Source organism: Conger conger, chromosome 10 (assembly GCF_963514075.1).
Source record: "Conger conger chromosome 10, fConCon1.1, whole genome shotgun sequence".
NCBI lineage: Eukaryota > Metazoa > Chordata > Actinopteri > Anguilliformes > Congridae > Conger > Conger conger.
Window position 1 is genome coordinate 32,693,233 of NC_083769.1, and position 22,357 is coordinate 32,715,589.

At 39.1% G+C, this 22,357-nt stretch overlaps 1 protein-coding gene across 1 annotated transcript; it reads left to right on the forward strand.

The window, feature by feature from the left end:
* Window positions 1–3,542: 3,542 nt before the first annotated feature.
* Window positions 3,543–21,723, forward strand: ntsr1 (neurotensin receptor 1 (high affinity)). The gene is made up of 4 exons (XM_061256526.1): window positions 3,543–4,217; window positions 15,857–16,058; window positions 19,930–20,014; window positions 21,474–21,723. The coding sequence occupies exons 1-4, from the start codon at window positions 3,543–3,545 to the stop codon at window positions 21,721–21,723; spliced, it is 1,212 nt and encodes a 403-aa protein (XP_061112510.1).
* The last annotated feature ends 634 nt before the right edge of the window (window positions 21,724–22,357 follow it).

Genomic DNA, 22,357 nt, shown 5'->3' on the forward strand with positions numbered 1-22,357 from the left:
ATTTAGAATAAAAAAGAAATGTGACAAAAAAACATATTGAGATTACAAAATCACCAGGAGGAATATAATTTTAGTCAAATGTAATTGTAAATATTGAAAGTGAACCTGCTGTGTCCACCGGACATGCATGCCATGCAAGCATTTTAGTTTTTAAGTTTTTTCAGTTTTTTTTTTACTAATTCAAGTTTAATTTGGAAGAGTTGTTACATGCTGTGTTGCTATGTAAATCAAATTAATTCAATTTGTCAGAAAACAGCTGTGCTGTTAATTGTGCATGGAACATAATCTTGATGTTCATCTTCAATCACTAGTATAGAACTGGCATGCAGATTTCATTCTCAAAGCTCTTGACAGGAAAGTTTCCCCACAATCTCTTGCACTTTTTTACATACAGTAGTTCACCACCATCTCCTGATGTCTTTCCCGACTACCTGGGAGATCTGGAGCTCAGCTCTCCAGCAGTTTGCTTCCTAACCAGAGTTTGGTCCTTTGTCCCCTTTTCTTTCTAAATGAAATCCCTTGGCTCTGTGATCTCCTCCCATTGCCTGTCTTATCTTTGCCATGATGATGACAAACATATTTTACTGCCCTTACCCCCCTCCAATACAGTGGGTTCACTGTACATACCCCAGCCTGCCTACAACAAATCTGGGGCTAGATGACATCATTCATTCATTCATTATCCTAATCCGCTTATCCTGAACAGGGTCGCAGGGGAGCAGGAGCCTATCCCAGCATACATTGGGCAAAAGGCAGGAATACACCCTGGACAGGTCGCCAGGTCACCATTCACTCACACACATACTCATACTCATACTCATACTCATACTCATACCTATGGGCAATTTAGACTCTCCAATCAGCCTAACCTGCATGTCTTTGGACTGTGGGAGGAAACCGGAGTACCCGGAGGAAACCCACGCAAACACAGGGAGAACATGCATACTCCACACAGAGAGGCCCCGGCCAACGGGGATTCCAACCCAGGACCTCCTTGCTGTGAGGCGGCAGTGCTACCCACTGCACCATCCGTGCCGCCACGGCTAGATGACAACTTAAAACTGAGATTCTGTACGACCTAGCCAAGTCCTCTCCCTGCCTCATTTGATTGCACTTTCAGTGTGGTACTGGACAACAAACAACTTCCAGCTGAGAATAACCCAGCTGTGTGTCAGACATGCAGATTCTTTGTTTATGACATCCACTGAATCTGCTTATTCAGAGCCAGCCCGGCTCTTTGTACAAATGCTTGTGATTTCCACTTTCCTCCTTGTTCAGACTCAGCTTGTATCATATTCAACACCTTGGTGCTTGCCTCTGGAGCAACTAAAGGGACTGCGTGACCTCTTGACATTCTGCTAGCCCTAGTCATGCTAACCTGGCATGTCCCCTCATGTGCCTACATGTCCAGGCCATGTCTCCAGTCTGTTCTGTCCCCCTGGCCCCCTCTCCCACAGCAGTCAGGAGAGGCCTCCATCTTTCTACACAAACTGAAGATTCATATTTTCAGGCTCCGCTATGGCTCAGCTGACTATCCTCTTCATGTCTATATCCCAGTCAAGCAGGAAACCATGTAACAGTGAATGTGTATGTGATTGCATATTTTTTGTAGGATTTAAAAAAATATTTACTAGGGGTATGACCAGAAAATATTACTTTTTAATAATAGAAATAATAATATAAAAAAATTTCCACTGAATAAGAATATAATGCTTGGCATTTATATAGCGCCTTTATCCAAAGCGCTGTACAATTGATGCTTCTCATTCACACATTCATACACACCGATGGCTGCCATGCAAGGTACCGACCAGTTTGTCAGGAGCACATCTGGAGGACAAGCATTGAAATACAAGTTTAAATCCCTGCAGGTCACATGGTGGAGACAAGCTGGTGGCCCAACTTATAAACAGCCAGTACTGCACAACTGCATATTATAAACTTAAAATATATCTGAATAGTCACTGTTCTACTTCAACAATCAGACTGCACTCACAGTAACCTGCATTTTCTCTGTTCTGACTTTATATAGAACATACAAATTATTAAATGGTAAATGGTTGGCATTTATGTAGCGCCTTTATCCAAAGCGCTGTACAATTGATGCTTCTCATTCACCCATTCATACACACACTCACTCACTGACGGTGATTGGCTGCCATGCAAGGCACCGACCAGCTTGTCAGGAGCATTTGGGGGTTAGGTGTCTTGCTCAGGGACACTTCGACACAGCCCAGGCGGGGGATCGAACCGGCAACCCTCTGACTGCCAGACGACTGCTCTTACTGCCTGAGCCATGTCGCCCCTATTAGCTCATATTCAGTACAGCAATTTAAGTATTAAAGCATTTTGTTGCTGCCTGTAGGAATTCAACCCACCAGGTACAGTCAGATTTGTATCGTGCAAGCTCTTGGCCCCAGATTTTGTCTAACTTTATTAATATAATTAATATAATATAATTTGCCCAGTTTTAACTTATTGAATTAGCTCATCCCCTATATTGTTTCTATTATATAGCCTTCTTGTCTTTATCAAGGCATTGCATTCCTATATTTCCCTGCAGGGAAAAAAAAATTATATATATATATATATATATATATATATATATATATAATTTTTTTTTCCCTGCAGGGAAATATAGGATATAGGAATATATATTAGGCTACCTCTATACAAGGCTACATCATCTAGCCACATTTCTCATTCAAAAAAATTGTTTCACCTGTTTCCACTGGTTGAGGAGTGGGTATTCATGAATTTCCATAAAACTCTCATAAATACTCTTCCATGAATTCATAAATACAAATAAAGTACAGGCTATATATAAAGAACATACTCTACACCACTACTATCTCTCACAATTGTGTCCTAACATTGGCGCTCTCTTTTCCGAGAGAGAGAGAGAGAGAGAGAGAGAGAGAGAGAGAGAGAGAGAGAGAGAGAGAGAGAGAGAGAGCGAGGGGGGGAATTACGAGACATGCATTAAAAACATACATTTCAAAGCCTCAGTTTAAAAATAATAATATATATATAGATATATGTATTTACACTGAACCATAAAAAATTATCAGTGCAAGCGTTCCGAAATACGTCGACATTTTTTCCACAAATAATATAGTACCGTCAATAATTAATCAGACACACAACCCCTGATTTCTCATAAAAACACATGCCACACTATTTAGAATTCTCCCTATATCGAAAATGAGCGAGCAATAGCCACTTAGCCCATACATAAAGCCCAAAATGTGAATGCCAAATTTCCCATAAAAACCCGTTATTCAACGTATCTGTGAGCGTGCTCTGTATCCTGGGTCCAATACTCCTCCTCTATGCCCAATACAAATGCAGCGCAACTACTCTACCAAAAGCAGAAACTGCGAAACTGACGGACAGGGAAGACACCGCTCCTGCTCCGTTTTCTCTTGCAATTTTACGCACAGCAGCTCTCCTTTCTAGAGCTTCGGAAGCGCCCATGAAACATTGTATAGTTTCTTCAGAATTTTATCTCCCGGGTTTATACGTTTAGCTTCTGAAAAAAAATGGATGAGAATTCCACACTAAGTGCGCGCAAGTTATTTTACTTTCGCATTTTAGCGCAAAAACTCCTGGCATCTGGGAACCAGTCCATGCTGCCATACGATAACGGTACTGACTCTCAGCTGGAAAATAACCTGGACCTGGACGTGAACACGGATATCTACTCCAAAGTCGTGGTCACCGTGATATACATCGCACTCTTTGTGATAGGATGTGTGGGGAACTCTATAACACTATACACTTCACTCATGAAGAAGTCTTTACAGAACCTGCAGAGCACTGTGCACTATCACCTTGCCAGTCTCGCAGTATCCGACCTCCTAATTCTCGTTTTGTGCATGCCTATCGAGCTGTATAACTTCATTTGGGTCCACCATCCCTGGGCATTCGGAGAAGCGGTCTGTAGAGGCTACTATTTCCTAAGAGACGGTTGCTCTTACGCCACTGTGCTCAACATTGCCAGCCTCAGCGTCGAACGCTACATGGCTATTTGCCACCCGTTCAAAGCTAAGAGTATCATGTCTCGCAGCCGCACCAAGAAGCTGATCAGCGGCATGTGGGTAGCATCGTTCCTTCTGGCCACACCGATGCTCTTCACTATGGGTCAGCAAAACGCCGGAAGTGAGAAGATCTGCACCAGCATCGTGTCCCCCGTAACGACCAAGATCGTACTGCAGGTGGGTGTTAGAGTGGCACCGTTTGGAAACGTTTAGAGTATTGCTGTAACTGGCACCATAATATACAGTTCAGATCTTTAATATTTTACATATAAACCCACTCTGATACTACAAAACAAATTAACATGCAACTGAAAATTGCTCTGTGACAGAAATGACTTATATCGATGGGAAAAACATCATACATTTTAAACATCATACATATTGTGAAGAATAAAAATTGTAATTTGTGTAATTAAACAATTATTTAAATTGTTATGCCTGGTAAACCTTCCATTTAACACATATTTCACCAACAAGGTAACACTGTAAGCTATGTTGCATGTCCTAAGCATGTAAGAGCAGCGGAGCTCCATTGTAATTAGCAGAAAACTGTGATTATGAGATGACTGTCATGATACATATGGTTGCTTCCGCTGCTACTACTTATTGACATCATCTGTTAGTTGGAAGCAGGAAACCAAGCTCAATTCATTAAATTAATCTATAATGACAAATGTGCTATGGATTTTATTAAACTTGTTCAACAATGTTTATTGCTTGTAAGGTTGGACATATAGGAGTAATTAGACCTATATCTGAAAGCACTTTGACAAATGTGCTGTGGAAGCCTCTGACGTAATTCTTATTACCACACTTATTTCCTCTGAGACGCTTTTAGCCTTATGCATGGTTGGCTACTGTTTGTAAGTGCACATTGAAATAGATAATTGAAGTCTCACTTCTGGATATCCAATTATATGTCATTACAATCATTCGACTTGCCATTATATCAGTTGCACTAGCAAAATACTAAGCACATCAGATAATTGACAACCGGTCAACCATTATTCATAGTGTCTTGCATCATCATGTCTCTTTTTTTTATTACATGGTCCTTGAGGCCTCCGCCTGCTAGAGGTCGTGATAGCCTCTTTGTCAAGCCCCTTCTCCCATTTGCACAACCTCAGTGATCTACATTGATAATGTAATTGCCACTAATTAAGCACAGATGATTATTGGCAGCAATGTTTTTACAAGTGACACCTGTGGCTCTCCAGTACCAGGAGTGAGGATAAGCCTTTTTCAGCATTTAAACTTCCATCCATGTTCACTTTCCTTCCTGACTCTCCCCATATTAGATCACCTCATTGTTTTTATGTCTGAATTAGAAACTCAATTGTATGATTAGTCACTTGACTGTGCCGTCCCCTGGAGGAAAAGCATTGAAATACAAGTTTAAATCCCTGCAGATCACATGGTGGAGACAAGCTGGTGGCCCAACTTATAAACAGCCAGTACTGCACAACTGCATATTATAAACTTAAAATATATCTGAATAGTCACTGTTCTACTTCAACAATCAGACTGCACTCACAGTAACCTGCATTTTCTCTGTTCTGACTTCATATAGAACATACAAATTATTAAATGGTAAATGGTTGGCATTTATGTAGCGCCTTTATCCAAAGCGCTGTACAATTGATGCTTCTCATTCACCCATTCATACACACACTCACTCACCGACGGTGATTGGCTGCCATGCAAGGCACCGACCAGCTTGTCAGGAGCATTTGGGGGTTAGGTTTAGGTGTCTTGCTCAGAGACACTTCGACACAGCCCGGGCGGGGGATCGAACCGGCAACCCTCCGACTGCCAGACGACTGCTCTTACTGCCTGAGTCATGTCACCCCTATTAGCTCATATTCAGTACAGCAATTTAAGTATTAAAGCATTTTGTTGCTGCCTGTAGGAATTCAACACACCAGGTACAGTCAGATTTGTATCGTGCAAGCTCTTGGCCCCAGATTTTGTCTAACTGCATTTTCCCTTTGCACCAGGTTAAATGTGTTAGTCATGTGTTAAGTCAAGGACAAAGTAACTGCCATCTCTTCATCAGACAACAGAAATACACAAACCCTCCGGTAACACATTCATGCACATACACACACACACACACACACACACACAAGCATGCACACACATACACACACACATATAAGGATGCAAAGGGACACAAAGCATTCTTCATCGATCAATTGCGTGATTTAGCATTTCAATATCTTTCTGTGCTTTCAGTTGAAATAGCCAGGTTGTCGAGATGATGACAATGTGTGTGCTCTTATCTGTGTAATGATGATAGCTTAGGTATTTTTTTCAGCTCCAGGCGGAAATGAAAAGTGTAGCACTGACTCAGGTGGTGGAGAATTTAGGTGTGTCCAACTCAATAATGGTAATTTCATGACTAGAGACGGTCGTGCACCTGGGGTACATTTGCAGGTTGGTTTAAGAGGAATAAATTACCTGTGAGTATGTTGGGAATTGGCCTCTTTATGGCTAATGAGAATTCATCACCCCTAATATACTTGCCCAGTTGATGTAGTCACTACATGAACATCTATGGCATGCCAAGGAAGGCAGATGTTGTCAAGATAGCTTGTGACTGAGTGGAGGAAGATATTTTGTGTGTTTTTATTCACTGAGTGTTCCGTATTATGGCAATGATGCAATAATAGTGCTGTTACGTAGTAGCACCAGGTATTGAGGATTACAGTGACTCAATTAAATATGCACAACACATCGTTTATAGGCCCTTTCCTGTTGTTTATTGCTCATCAGAGTAGGTATGTATAACCTTGTTTATTTAATAGGCTGGTTTACAACTTGCAATGGAGACTGTATTTCTTGCACTTGCTGTCTCCTTTGCAACTATTTAGCTATCTTCAAATGGATGTGGCTAAAACATAAGCCCTACCCCAGGTGTGCTCTCTGTCCCTGCTGAAATTCTGAGGCAACCTGCATCTTCTACTAATGTCATTGTACAGCTTTGTTCGTGAGTTGAAGAGGCACATTTTCAAACCCTTGCCATTTTGATGAGACCACAAGGCAGCATGCAGCCATCCAGCATCGCAATGTCTCTTCCTATTATTGGCACACTTCCAAAGTAACTTTCACAGCTGGATGCCTGTAGCTGTTTCCTGTTATGAAGGCTCTATGAAGCTATACATTGTACCATTGCATACATATGAAGTCTCTGTGCAGGATCAGAAGCCCTGTGTCCCTTGAGTATAGTAAATGGACAAAAAGCTATAACAAGAACATTCTCTGGTGAACAAACACCAGCATGGCATTCTGGAAAGACACATAGCCATGGTTTCTCAGCCCATACCATATTAATGTATCTTTGCATACTATGGTTTCATCTGATTAAAAAAAAAAGCAGATCAAAATACAAAAAAATATTTGACACCAAATTTGTACAGTGCCAAATGTCCCCGATCTTGACACAAATTACTTTATTGCAGATCATGACATTACCGAAACGGGCATTCATGAAAGTTATTATCTACATATCTCACCACTACTGACCATATAGTCTTTATGCAGGCAAAAATGAGTGTTGTTTACCTTCAGTTGTGGATTGGCCTTTAAAACAAAGCGCTAGGAAGTGCACAACTGATTCAATGTATTTATTATTATGAAAAAGCACACAAAGCAAAAACATTGTGATATGATTACCTTTGTCAAAATAAACAATTGAATTCTCAAACTTTTGTGGTAGGTCATAAAAAGGGTGAGATTGGAGCAAGATTGTGACAATTGTATGACTTACAACAAAAGCTGGCCCTGTAAATTGCAGATGATGATTGGGGCAGGGGAATTCACACTCATAGATAATAAATATATCTGGCTGTTTACCCCCACACTTCTTTTGGAACTTTTTTTCTGGCATCTATCTAGGTCCTCATTGTATTTGCATAACTCTATTCATTTATTCACCGGGCATCCCATTCTTTAGTCTACATAATTTATGTATTCAGTAGAGGTGGCAGTAGAGATTACGTAACTGTGTGTGAAAGTATTAATGGCAGCTAAAATGGCTCAAGTGGAAGATCCTCGCAGGCTGCAGTAATTGACAGCCCCATGCGGACATCCTCCAGGGGTATGGAAAGGTTTTGGTTTGCAGGTGGTGCTGGCTCCTATTCCTTTGGACAGGAAACCTTTTGCTCATCTAATTCAGGTGGCTCATTGTCAAGTCAGTGCAAAGGCTCCTGAGTGAGGCAGTGGTAGGCAATTACAGCTGGCAGTTCTGTGCAAGGTATTGATGACTTTATATTTTCCTACGTATTATTCACAAAAAGTATTATATAAATGGCTATAAAAAATGGTAAAATTTTGTACTGGATAACAGTGCATACAAATACTGTTGCTTTTGCACTCCACACTTTTTTTGGGTAAGTATGTATGTTAAATGCAATAATAAAATATTTTGAGCCAGTCATTGCCCTCTGCTGTTCAGCACATGCAGCCCCTTGATATATCAATCAATCAATCAATGTTTATTTGTATAGCGCTTTTTACAAAGGGCCTTTGTCACAAAGCAGCTTTACAGAGAAAAGTATGTATATAGAGATTTATCTGTGTTTTCTGACTGCTTGGTAATTCATGAAGAGGAGAGAGTGAGTGATGACAAAAGACAAGTGTTTAAATTCATGTTTTTACATGTATAAGTTCACACTGAATACATTGATTTTTTTAGTGAAGTAAATTACAGTCAGCAATTACAGTAAATGAGATGGATTGCGATAAATGTAAGTATGTAATGAGGGAATAGCCGAAAGATTGGCTTAGTGTCACCATAGTGACCAGATCCAGTCCTATTCCTGAGACTTGTATGTGCAGAAGGGCTGAAGACAAGCAGTAACACAGGAGCCCTGTCCAATCATAGAGTCACCATGTTCGAGGACAAGAGGAGCAATAGTTTCAAGGTTTCATTAGGAGGCACAATAATATAATTGATAACTCAATAGTCAGGTGTACTAAAGGATTGTGCCATTGGATCTGGTTGTGTACTGTTGTTGCTGCATGAGAGGTGATGTGATCGCAACAGGTCCATTTTCAGTTAAGATCAACTACATGGTGATGAGAGAGCAACTTAAAACATATATGCATATACACAGACTCAGTGAACACTTTATTAGGTATTTATTAGACTTAGTTTATAGACTTCTACTTCTGTAGCCTATCCACCGAAGAGTTATGATGTGTTGTGTGTTCAGAGATACTCTTCTGTATACCACTGTTGTAATGTGTGGTTATTTGCCACCTTTGACCAGTCTGGCCATTCGTCTCTGACGTCTCTCATTAACAAGGTGTTTCTGTCTGCAGAACTGCTGCTCACTGGATTTTTTTTCTTTACTCTTTGCTAACTCTAGCGACTAGTGTGCATGAAAATCCCAGGAGATCAGCAGTTTCTGAGACAACAATCATTCAGCTTAACAGCTTGTAAAAACAGCTTGTAAACTGTAAGCGTTTTCAATTCTCTCACCTCCCAATAATACCCAACCTCTCTTCAACTTAAATGTCTGGACTGACCTTTGAATATTAGCCTCTAGAATTTCTTAATATTTGGTGGAATCCATTCTTCCTTCCACTCATACCATATTAACAGTGCCCCCAGCTGCCACACAACCCCAAAGCATAATGGATCCACCTCCATTTTCCACAGTTGGCAAGGTGTCTTCTCTACAAAGGCTTCACCATTTTTTCTCCAAACATACCTTCTTTGGTAGTGGCCAAAAAGGTCAATTTTGGTTTTGCCAGTCCAAATCACATTGTTCCAAAAGGCTTTGCATACTTCAGACACTTAATTTTGTTTTGAGGTTGTTCTTTCTGCCAAGTATGTTGTATTGTTGTCCTGTGAACAGCTAGACCTGTGTTTGCTACTCTTTTTTGCAGCTCATTTGCAATAATTGATGGGAGCATTTCTCATCAGTTCTAAGGCCATTCTATCTGAAATCTTTCTTGGTCTTCCAGACCTTGCCTTGACTTCAACTGTTCCATTTATTTTACATTTTCTAATAATGTTTCTGACAGAGGAAATAGGTAGTTTGAAGAGAGAGTCTTTGTAGCAGAAAGGTCTCATGTTTACCTCTGTACCATTTAGACTTCATGTTTGCTTTCAATCACATACAGATTCATTCTAACAGACAGTTAAACTAGGGGTCGCCAAATGATTTGCTCCCCACTGTACATTCTCAAAATATTTTAGTATTATTCACTAAGCTTATAAATAAGGAGCCAGGCTGCTTTTGAATAATACTGTAAATAGCATGTGAAATTGTGGAATGTATTTGTGGAATTTTACAAAAACTTCAATCAATGGACCTCAGTGAATATATTATTATAAAAAATGTTATTATTGTCATTTTTATGCTTATTTTTTATTATCTTCTCAGCCTGTTGCTGTCTGAGGAGAGCAGAATAAGAGGGAGGTTGAGACAGAGAGGTGGGGGAGGGTGACAGGTGAGGGATACAAGATTTGTATAGATTAGATGCAGTATTTTATGCCGCATGAGACCCATCATATCATTTAGTTTCCATGCGTCTTTTTGAAGTCTCCAATTGTCCTTTTTGGACACCGGCTTAGACATTTTCTGGTGTTATTTTATCAAATTTAAAATGTCATTTTTTCAGTGGCTGTGGCTCCATTGCGTTTCTAACCGCGCCAGCCAGAATAATCTGTATCCATTCAAAACAGAATATGTTTTCAGTGAGAATAAAAGCTCTCTCTCTTTCACGGTGTTCAGGCTTCTGTAACTTTAGGAATATGTACAGTAATTGTGACTCTTGGAAAACAAACCCCAAGGATTACTTTTGAGAAAGACCAAGATTATGCCTGTAGTTTAACAGGTTCAAGAATAGAAACCATTTAAAGCTTGTGCCAAAAAAAAGGGCAATACTTAAGAGGATAATAAGAGGAATTATTTCAAATCAACAATGTGCTTGATTAAGCTTTGATGAAAACCTTACACTTCACTTTGACTGATTGTTCAGATTTGTATGTCTTTATATTCCTGGTAATGAAAATGACCGCTTAGCTATCAATGTCATCTCTTGTTAATAACTAGAAGAATGATTGCATGGCCCCTTGAACTCTGAGCAATACTCAAGTTTATTTCATAATACTTAATTTATGACATATCCTCATATATGAATGCACAATCAGACTTAAATATTTGGTTTAATTGATCATTGTGGTCCTTGTGGGGGAGCCAATATACCTTTTCTGAAGCAGAGTCTGATGTACGTAAATACCTGCAGGAGACTGACTATACTGAAAAAAGGTATGCTTTAAGAACATTTTGGCCTTTAAATATGCCAGGGGTGCTCAGTCTTTGCAAATATGGAAATATTGTTTCAGAATTACCTACATTCAGCTGCCTTATTATTAAAGTGTACACGATAGATAATAGAACACTTTCATTGCTGTCCGTAATTGAGGCTGGTGAGAAAATGTTATGGCCTCATTTACAGTAGCACAACTGATACACTCTAAAAATGGCTGGGTTGAAGATAACCCAAACTGAATAGTTTTTAAACACACTGCTGGGCAAATGTGGGATGGAACACACACTGGGTTGATTTTACCCAGCAACTGGGTTAAAACAGTTTTAACCCAGACTGTTCAGTTGATAATTTGACCCATGTATTGAGTGAAAATAAAGTAGATTGCTAGGTGACATATGATACACATAGCTACACAAACCCACAATACAAAAGCTCACAAGTAACATTGCTTGTAAATGCATTTTAATGAAACCGTGGAAGTAAAATTCCTTGACGAGTCTCACAGGCTATTCTGTTCTTGAGAAGTTAAAATATCAATACAGTAGTTCTGATTACCATTTTTCATTAGCAAACGTGAGTGTACAATATTGTTTTCAAAAACGTTTAGCTCATTATCCCCACAGCCGATGATGCTTTAATTTGACAGACTGTTCTGACATGGGACAGTTGTTACTCGTTAGGGTGCTGTTCCTCAGGTAAATGTTAAAGCACCATAGGAGCTAGGCTGAACTTAATTAGTATTAGTATTAATATTTCTTAACTGTCTATTTAGTTTTCAGAAAACAAATTCATTCTCTATTCAAGTAACATGAGCATTCACCAAACATCGTCACATAGCCTAGACTTCATAGACAATGACTCATATTGAAATAATACAAATAATGTAGGCTCATGACAGTAAAGACTAAAATCATACAAATGATATTCATCTTTTTAAAAGATTAAAAGATTAGTCCGTATTTGGGTGTTTGGTTGTAGTGTTAGACTAACCATTTGGTGAACCTGTCTAGCTTGAGGCACTGAAACGACAGAGGTGGCAAGAACGACCCACCAGCTTGGTTCCAGAAAACCCAGCCACAGAGTAAGGGGAATTTCTTCTGAAAATCAACAAGTTACCCAGTAAATGAAACTTATGACCCAGTATATCAACCCAGCAATGTGTTTACAAAAAATGCCATCATTTTTTAGAGTGAGGTGAGTGGCATAAAAAAAAAAAAAAAATTACTATTCAAAAATCATTTGAGACTGAGGTCATGTGAACAATATCAATAGAAAATACAGCTTGGCAAATGCAGAAAAACAGACTGTTGTAAAGCCTAGATTACAATATATGAACTTGTACTGTAAATACTAGTAAATACTAATATATGTTGTGGGGAATAACTCTTGACGATGATTGTAGTAATACTAACACATTTCTTTATGTTCATTGTAACCCATGTCAGCCATATTGTGGAAGTAAAGAAATTCATGTCAGAAGGTGCAATTAGGTGGGAAATAACAAGGCTCTATAAGGATTGCAATTAAATTTGTAATATTTCAGATATAAAATAAATATTTAATTTAGAACAGAATTAATTTAGGATATATAAATATTTATTTTTGGCTAAATATTTAGCATTTAAGTAAGATTTGTGATAAAAAATTAATATTAATTAAATTTAAGATTTAAGATATAGGCTAAATATTGAATTTGGAACCCAACAGTTAATATTTATTTGCAAAATATGTATATTTAAACATGGATTTGTGGCAAAATAAATGTTAATTATATTTGAAATCTTGTGTTTGGAAAACTGTAATATATACGCTTAATATATAAATTAATATTTCAATTGAAATACGTATTCACTACATATTTGTTTCAGGTAAATATTTATTCTTAATCAGATTTAACTGAAAATCCTTTCAATATACTTACCTTCGGAAAAGTTTCACAAGCCTGCACCAAGATTTATGAATATGCACAATTTTTTCAGTACAGAGCATACATATGAAAAACCTGAAGCTAATTAATATGGTAAATGGTAAATCCTCATTCTCTGGCATGCATGCCATTATTATCCATCACAAAATCAATCTGTCTGAGAGGTTGTATTAGCCAGGACTAATCATGCATCTCTAAATGCAGCTAACTATTCCAAAGTCTTGATCAGCATGAATTGTGAAGATAAAAATGTATAATGGGGGAAAATTAACTGGATATAAGTGAACTAGAAGAAAAAAGGTAACTGCAGCTACATTTATTTTATATGTGCAGTATGAGTGTTTGCATCACGTGTATGCATGTGCATGTGTCTGCATGTGTATGCATCATGGGGGAGGATAAAAGATCATCATTATGGAGAGGATTATATCTACATTTTAGTCATAGACACTTGTCAATCTAATGCAACTGAGAGCCAATGGATTGTCAACACACTTAATGAAAAACAATGTTCTAAACCGAGATAATGCATGATCAAAGGATAAGCAAATTCGCCCACAAAAATGCAAAGTAAGACCTTTTTAAAATTCATGGATGTTACATAGCCAGCCCAGTTAGCCTTAAAGGTGTAGTTCACTTTCTTTAAAGGAGTAGTTCAGTTTCAGAGTATGTTTTTGACTGGCCCAGACAGTTTGTGTGCAATATAGGACATTTTTTAAATTAAATATTTAAGTTTATAATGCCACGCTACCTTTACAATTGCTGTTGTCGTGTAAATACACTTCATGCCGCAAACTCCAAGGTTTATTCACAATTATTAATATAAATACTTGTTTTATATAGTGTCAGTACTTCTTTCCTTCTCAATTGAAAATGGCAAGCTCTGTACTCCCTGGGCCAGAGTGGTGTATTTTAGACACAGCTTGCAGCTACTACACTGCCTGTCTGGCTGCATACTGTACTTGGTTGTTATCCAGGCTGCCTACAATTTGAAACTCTGTTTAGTTATTAACAGAAGAGACCAGAGAAAGTGAAAGTTTCTTTCACCCATGATCTCAGCCAGCTGGTTTCACGAATTAGTTCTACCTCCTGCTGAAGAATGTATTAGCCAATTAGCTAATACATGTGATTGGAACAAAATACTGGGGAGTTTGTTTACTTTCTGAGCGTGGATTTTCCACCTTTGCTACTAAATTGCCAAACCTTAAATATTTGAGCCATCATTTATGAATGAGGTGCAACCGATAGAGACTGAGAGGTTCCAGAGAAAATGTAAACTAGCATGCTGGCACCCCAGCAAGCCGCATTGTCAATTGATCTGGGTTCCCTAAATGTAGGTGGTGAGATTGACACAAGTGGCATTTTTCCCCACAAGTTGTAATTGTACAAGCATATTATTCTTATAATATCAACGTATTATCCTGATGCTGTAAAGTGTTTCCTGTAAAGATGAAAATTGTGTCTATTTACAGGAACAGCAATTGTCAGAAATGCACTAAAGGTATACGAAGTCGCTAAAGAGTCAGACTTAACCCAGATTACTTTTTATCCCATTCCAAGCTTTGATTAGGACACATGTTCAATACACATAATAGGAAGTATGTCTGTTGGCTTGAGTAACACCTGATCTCTCACTCCCTGCTGCTATTCTACATTTTACCTACTGATTATAATACTGATACGATCCTGGGAATGTGTGCCCAGAAGACATATTGGCATCAGAGACTGATTTCTTACAAAAGGTATACTAATAGTGTGGCATGTAGGTGTAATGACTCTAGCGCTGTGCAGATGCTGTACTGCAGTCTAATGCCGGTACAGTAGTCTTACAATATTATTGTATGGCTGCACCTGCTGGTTATGTATTATTATTATTTTTTTTTAGGTTATTTCAAATGCATGCATTGTTCTGCAAGTTGTTATAATTTGCTAAATCAATAGCAACCAACTTGAGACTACAGTGCCTCAGGGTTGATAATACTGTTGTTTAGGATTTATTATTTTCTTTTACTTTCTTTTGGAAATCATGTTGACTTATTTTAGACATATTAAGTCTTCTGCTGCTGTATCACATCCACTTAGAGGTTTGTGTGTTCAGAGATTCTGGTGTTTTCACACCATTCTCAGCAAGCTGTTGTGCGTGTGTGAAAATCCCAAGAGATCAGCGGTTTCTGAGATACTCAAACTACTCTGTCTGCCACCAACAATCATTCCACAGTTATAGTCACTTGATGGCCGATGGTCGATGTGAACATTAACTGAAGCTTCTGACCTGTATTGGATTTTATGCATTGCACTGCTGCCACACAATTAGCTGATTAGATAATCGCATGAATAAGTAAGTGTACAGGTGTTCCTAATAAAGTGTTCAGTGAGGGTATGTGTACGTCACATTTCAGATTAACTGTCCTCTCCCTTGGTCCTTTTTTGATAATCAATTTTATTTCTTCTTTAACCTTGTTATATTCACTTTTCAGATTTAATGTTTGATCTATTCTTGTTTAAAAATGGAAAACCCACCTTCAAAAGCTGCAGTTGATAAGTGTCTTCTCTTCTTAAAATTTTCCCCCTGTCACTCTGACCTCTACCTGCTATGCCCTAGATAAATGCCTTCTTGTCCTTCGTGGTTCCCATGGTAGCCATCTCCGCCCTGAACGGCATCATCGCGAGCCAGCTGCTGCGCATGTTCCGGCAGGCTGCGCAGGACAGCCACGTGTGCATCATCGGGGGAAATCCCACCATGCTGAGCGTCAGCGTGGAGCCCAACCGGGCCCAGTCTCTGCAGCATGGGGTCATGGTCCTACGTGAGTGGAGCCTCATTCTCATATTGTTACGCCGGGGGGAACAGAGGAACCAAAAGCAGACAGGGGTGAAGGGGAAAAAAGGCAGATTTAATTGCAACAGCAGGGGCAGATAGAGCGGAGTCAAAAAACAGGCCAGGGTCAAAAACCAGGGGGTCAGTCCCAACAAGGCAGAGGTACAGATATCCACAACACGCAAAGAAGAGTCCAGGGAAGCAGGCAGGGGTCAAAACAGGAAATCCAGATATACAAAGGCAAGGACTCAGGAACAAGGGCAAGGAAGCAAGGAGGCTAGAACTGGGGGAAGGCATAAAGGGCTCGGGACTCAGAAAAAAGGACAAAACGAACTAGCAGGGTGCATCTGAAAAGGACAGATATAAATACACAGGGGAATGAGACAAACTAGGCGGGGCATGGGAGTGAGGGCGGTCTAACAAATAAACATCAGGTGAGACACATGAAAGGGTAATAGCACAATAACAAGGGGGGAAACAAAAACGCGGACTGGATTCACAAAGACACATGTAATACAAACAGCTCCGGACTAGGGAGTCGACAATTGCAGAGAATCAGGAGGTGCAGAGACACAGAGAGACAGGTGCGAATACTTCGTTGAAACTAAGAAGGTAATCAGTGATAGAATAGGGAGGCGCAGTTACAGAACAGAATTGAAACTGGAGACGCGTTAGTAAGTTAGTTAAGTGATTTAAATTACAAATACCCAAAACTAGTGAATGTTAGTTTGTTAGTTTGACAAACATATTAGTGTGTTAGTATAATTAGTACTGTACAAATTCTATGTTAGTTGGGATTAGTATATTAGTGCTATGTACAAACATGAAACGGAGAGAAAGCAGGAAGTAAGGAATGCAAGATTGGAAGGAAGGTTGAACCCCGGAACTACCGTAAACACCCGAATAGTGGGGCATGCAGACAGGGGAGTGACTGGGCTAGTAAACATTCAGACTTAGACATCACAGGGGAAGACGAGTGCAGAGACTAATGAATATAAACAGAACACCAGACATGAATATGAAAAATAATAAATTACAAGAATAATGATAATATACAATGATAAACTAACACAGGACAGAACACAGGAACACATATACACACAGCGCTTCCCATACACTCATGTAAACACATATAGCTGCCTGTAATATTCATACATTTTTTTGCCTTTAAATCTCACTAAAAACTAAAAGTGAGAAATGTTTGCTTATTTTATCATATTGGTCTCCAGTGAACCCATTGGTCGCTGGCTGGTTAAAGGCTTTCTTCTGCTGCTGTTCTTGGTGCCAAAACCAAGATGGAACATCAAGAACAGATTTAAGAAAGTAAAAATAGGCTTTTGGATGCTAAAATGGAATTTTAAACTAAATACTAAAAATAAAAGATTCTTTGTTATTGTTGTTTTTTAATGAAATTTCATCAAATTTGCACCCAAAGTAAGAGTTCTCAAAGAGACCATAATGTCGTTCTGTTAACGGGATTGTATTTTAATTGAAAATTGTCATCATTTCAAACATGTGCATGGGTCAACTGCATTCCAGATTACACATGTATCGCTAATCTACCCTGTTTTTTTTATTAATATTTACTTGAAGTTATCATTGCAAGTTGTCATGCATTAATTGCTATTGCCAATGTTCTTAAATGAGACAATCCAAAACGCAAATAAGTTCCGCCCGGTGATAATTAATTTGCATAATTCTCTCTCATATCTCTCTCTTTGAAACTGTGATCAAATAGCTTGCGTGTGTAGGCTTGAGAAAGAAAATGAGCAGTGAGCTAAGCATTACTCTGCCCCCGCCTTACATTTTCCCTCAGAGTCGAGCACACCACTGTTCCTGATGTGGAAGATACTAGCTCCACTCATTCCATTTTATTCCACTAAAGCAATGTCAGGTATTTGCTATGCAGCTTGTCTGCTGGAAGAGTGATATTCACTGTGATATGAATGGTATAATCTATGTCAGGATTTTGTGGCTGTACACTCTTCTATGGAGAATCAGTATACACATGGGAATACAGTCTGAAGAGCCCTTACCCCGTCAGGAGATGATAAGCCAGGGACCTCTCTGAGGACTTTCCAAATCCAAATATAAATATAAAGGCAGAAATGAATTATACATAGTACCTAACCCACAGCCTATACTGTGAAGATAACTTTTAAACCAACCCTCTTGCCTTCCGGGTTAAAAAAGAATAATTATTTATAAAATCATCTTTTGTCAGACCCAAACAACCATGTCCTCAAGATGTGTTTCATAATAATTATAAAGTGCTTTTCACAACATGGCGTACACAACAAGCGGAGGTCATAAGAAAGTGAATAATGTTACTCAGCTCAAAAATCGACAATGCGGAAGTGTTGAGCTTCTCCTCCCCTCTGCCTCCACTGACTGGACTGTTCCAGGGCTCAGACTGTGGATGATCATTCATTTTCTTTTATACAATTTATTGTCAAAGAGAGCCTGTCTCACACTCCTTTCCCCTTCAGAGAATTTTGTACAAGTAAAGGTGTTGTACAATCCCTATTAGTCTTCTTCTCACTCTGAAAGCTTATGACTACTTTTAGACCAGCACTGCAAATTGCAGTCACAGAACCCATTGGCAAGGTGTTACAGTGAGTCACTTTCCAAAAACCAGCCCCAAAAACAATGAATCAATGAAACTGCTGGCATTTTCCTCATATTCCATATATCAGGGAGCTGCAATAATCACAGATTGTTAATATCTGACGATAACAGCATTGTTATTGTAGGAACGCTCCACTTCCGGCTTGGCGGTAATTGCTTCAGGCATTCAGTTGATGTCCCAGCTGGCATGAGAAAACCTGGAGACAATGTAAACACACTTATCAGTAAATATGACGCAAACACGGCTGATAATTCAGACTGCTCTGATGCAGGATCTCACCCAGCTTGCGACAGTATGAAATTATTCAACCTTTTGAAGGATTGGACTCATCCATAATCAGAGACATATCTATACAAAGCAATCCCCGCTTCACTGATCATCAGTTACAGATTGATCATGTATTCATATTTCTTGTTTGTTACCACATTTATTCCAAATGTATATTTATGATAAATTGTTTTTCTTGTGAGTAAGAGCATGGGTAAGAATACAGAATATATTTTCCATGGGTTCGGTGAATGTGAGGGGTATGCGACAAAAGACAATGAGAGGCATTTTTTACATAGCATGACTCAACAAGCAAATTAAGATTTAGCCAAGAGATCTTTAAGCCCCTCACGTTCATGCTCACAAAAACATTGGTGTTTGATGATGCTCTTGGGAGTGACACTCCCTTTCATCTTCAGACTTCCATTGTCAATAACAAGGAATGGCGGTGCCTTGAAGGATGGCTTTCAAAGAGTATTGACTAAATGGCAACGACTTCAAGTGAGACAAGGCATGCTCTCCATCACCATGTAAACCCTCCACAGTAACACTCAGTTCTGCCAGATCAATATCCTATGACAGGACTACTCAATCCTGGCCCAGGAGGGCCACAGGGGTACTGATATTTATCGTTATTTAATAACATTCACATTATAACATGGAACATCTCTATGTATAATATATAGACCATACAAAAATAATATAATGGTAAATAACATCTCTAAAGAGAATATAGGCGCTTGAAATAGAATAAAGTTGTCCACTGCCTTTTCCTTCTCTTGTCATTTGTAGAATGACTATGCTGAAGTGGGTTGAGCAGGCAATTACTTCCAAGGCACTGATATCACTATTCTTCCCTACCATATTCCCTTCCTTTCTTCCTCCTCACGTCATTATTACTTCCTTCCCATGTTCCCTCTGCCGGTGCTATCCTATCTGTTTTCTTATCTCTTCCCTCTGACAGGTGCTGTGGTCCTTGCCTTTGTGGTGTGCTGGCTACCCTACCATGCCCGACGCCTCATGTACTGCTATGTCACCGAGTGGACAGAGTGAGTGATGTTCCTCATGCTACTTATCAGATTGCTTTTCTCACTTGTATATTTCTCAATCTAAAGATAGCATTTGGAGATTTAACAATGTATAGCCGCTAGTAATTAAGCTCTCTGTTTACTAAATAAACAATTGGCTATTAAAAGGATGAAATGTGTTGGCCGACACAAACAACCCTTACAAAAAGAATACTGTACATCTACTGAAGCTTACTAGTTTGCTCAATTAGCAGTTGGTTCGCATATATATTACTATGGACTGGGAGCTAATGTAAGCCTTTAGAATGAGATGTCAATATTGGTTTGATGAAGCGTAGAGGCCCCCAACCTCTGAAAGCCCTCCTTCTGCAATTAGGGCCATCACTCAGAGGCAATTGCCATGGGTAGGACTACGCTTTTAAACAGACTCATGCTTGATTTAATTAAGATGTAAAGCTCTATCAGTGTCGGCAGAGTGTATGCAGTTACATCCAAATGTCTCTGTAAAATGGTTCCCCAGTTATTACACACAGTATGTTCTATGGTAATAATAATAAAAAGTGTATTATGATATTACATTTACAGAGATTAAACAAAAAAATAAAAGGACACAGAAAATTGCATATAATTAGGTACCGAAAAAGGCAGTCAGCAGTTGAAATGGGGAGCATGTGCAGTTATGAGTAAATATGTTTCGTAAAAGTCTGATAAAGATTGTAGGGTGTTCTAGTCAAATGAAAGGAATTATGGCCAAACATTGTTGAGGCTTTGGGGATGACCATGGTGATAAAATTGGTTGATCTATGGTTGTAAAAGTAATGTGACTGATGCAGCAGATTTGAGAGGTAGGGAGGTGTGATGTGTAAAAGTAAAATTTTTTGCCACAACACAAAGAATGTTGAGCTCATAACACCGTTATCATCTGACTGCCATCATCATCGTCGTCACCATCATCATCAACATCATCATCGTCGTCATCATCAAAACTAACACTAGTATTTCATTGTCATATACAATTAAGAGCAAAGATGATGGAATCCAGGCCTATGATTCCTGACCCTAGAACTACTGTATGCAACACAGTAGTCAAGACCAGGATGTTGGGAAGGGCTTGGAATAGGTTGGATTAGGCCAGGCATGACAACTGTCAAAATTCTAATGTTGTGTAAACCACTCACTCCCTGATTTAATACTTTAAGTTCAAATGTTGATAAAATCCAGACCTGTGTGTTTTAGTGCTGTTTTAGTAAGGAATATGTGTCTGATTTAGCTGTACATATAGTAGTAAAATTAATTCCGAAATTTAGTTTTGTGTATTGATAATGGTTTAATCAAACAATGGTGCAATCATTAAATCCTTCTTTTTTTTTTGGGGGGGGGGGGGGGGGTTAATTGCTATAGAATTAATAAAGATGTCAAAAATACAAGACACGTCTAATATAAGTGGTATTGACCTCTTCTCCTGTTTTCCTCTCTGCAGTAGTCTATACGACTTCTACCACTACTTCTACATGGTGACCAATGTGCTGTTCTATGTTAGCTCTGTTGTCAACCCAGTCCTTTATAATCTGGTCTCCGACAAATACCGGCAGGTATTTTTCTCTACTTTCCGTCGCCTGTACCTGCCCTGCCACCACAGGAAGCAAACCCGTGTCCTCACCAGGCACTCTAACAGTATCTCCAGCAACCACACCATGTCCACCAACATCATCAAGGAGACAGTGTACTGACCCTCTGGGTGCAGCATACATTTGTCTCATGTGGCAAGCGGATAGAGAGAGCAGTACGCAAAAAAATCCAACTGGGAACACAAAGAATTACTCAGTGGAACGTGTTTCTTCATTCTCACATGTAGGACTTTTCTGTGTTCCCAAAGATCAGTTGTGTATGTATATATGTGTGTATAGCACTTTTCCTATATTATTATTATTATTATTGGCATTTGGCAGACGCTCTTATCCAGAGCGACATACAGTTGATTAGACTAAGCAGGAGACAATCCTCCCCTGGAGCAATGCTGGGTTAAGGGCCTTGCTCAAGGGCCCAAGGGCTGTGCGGATCATATTGTGGCTACACTGGGATTAGAACCACCGACCTTGCGTGTCCCAGTCATGTACCTTAACCACTACGCTACAGGCCGCCTAAGATAGATATGCCATTTTACTTCACAAAACCACATGGTAAAAAACTTTTGTGGTAAAAGCTGAAAGCCATGATGTGCAAAGTGTTGTAGCATATAAATATGGAAATATTCCTGTTCACATATTTTGTTCTCCTATTCATATTCCTTTATTTGGTCCTCAGAAGTATTTCAAAACAAACAACAGCTCACATTGCTTATTGCAGCTACAATATCGTAACACT

Coding starts and splice junctions, on each gene's coding strand:
- ntsr1 (XM_061256526.1), top strand. CDS start 3,543: ATGGATGAGAATTCCACACTAAGTGCGCGCAAGTTATTTTACTTTCGC. Junction 4,218..15,856: donor CGACCAAGATCGTACTGCAG/GTGGGTGTTAGA, acceptor GCTATGCCCTAG/ATAAATGCCTTCTTGTCCTT. Junction 16,059..19,929: donor GCATGGGGTCATGGTCCTAC/GTGAGTGGAGCC, acceptor TCCCTCTGACAG/GTGCTGTGGTCCTTGCCTTT.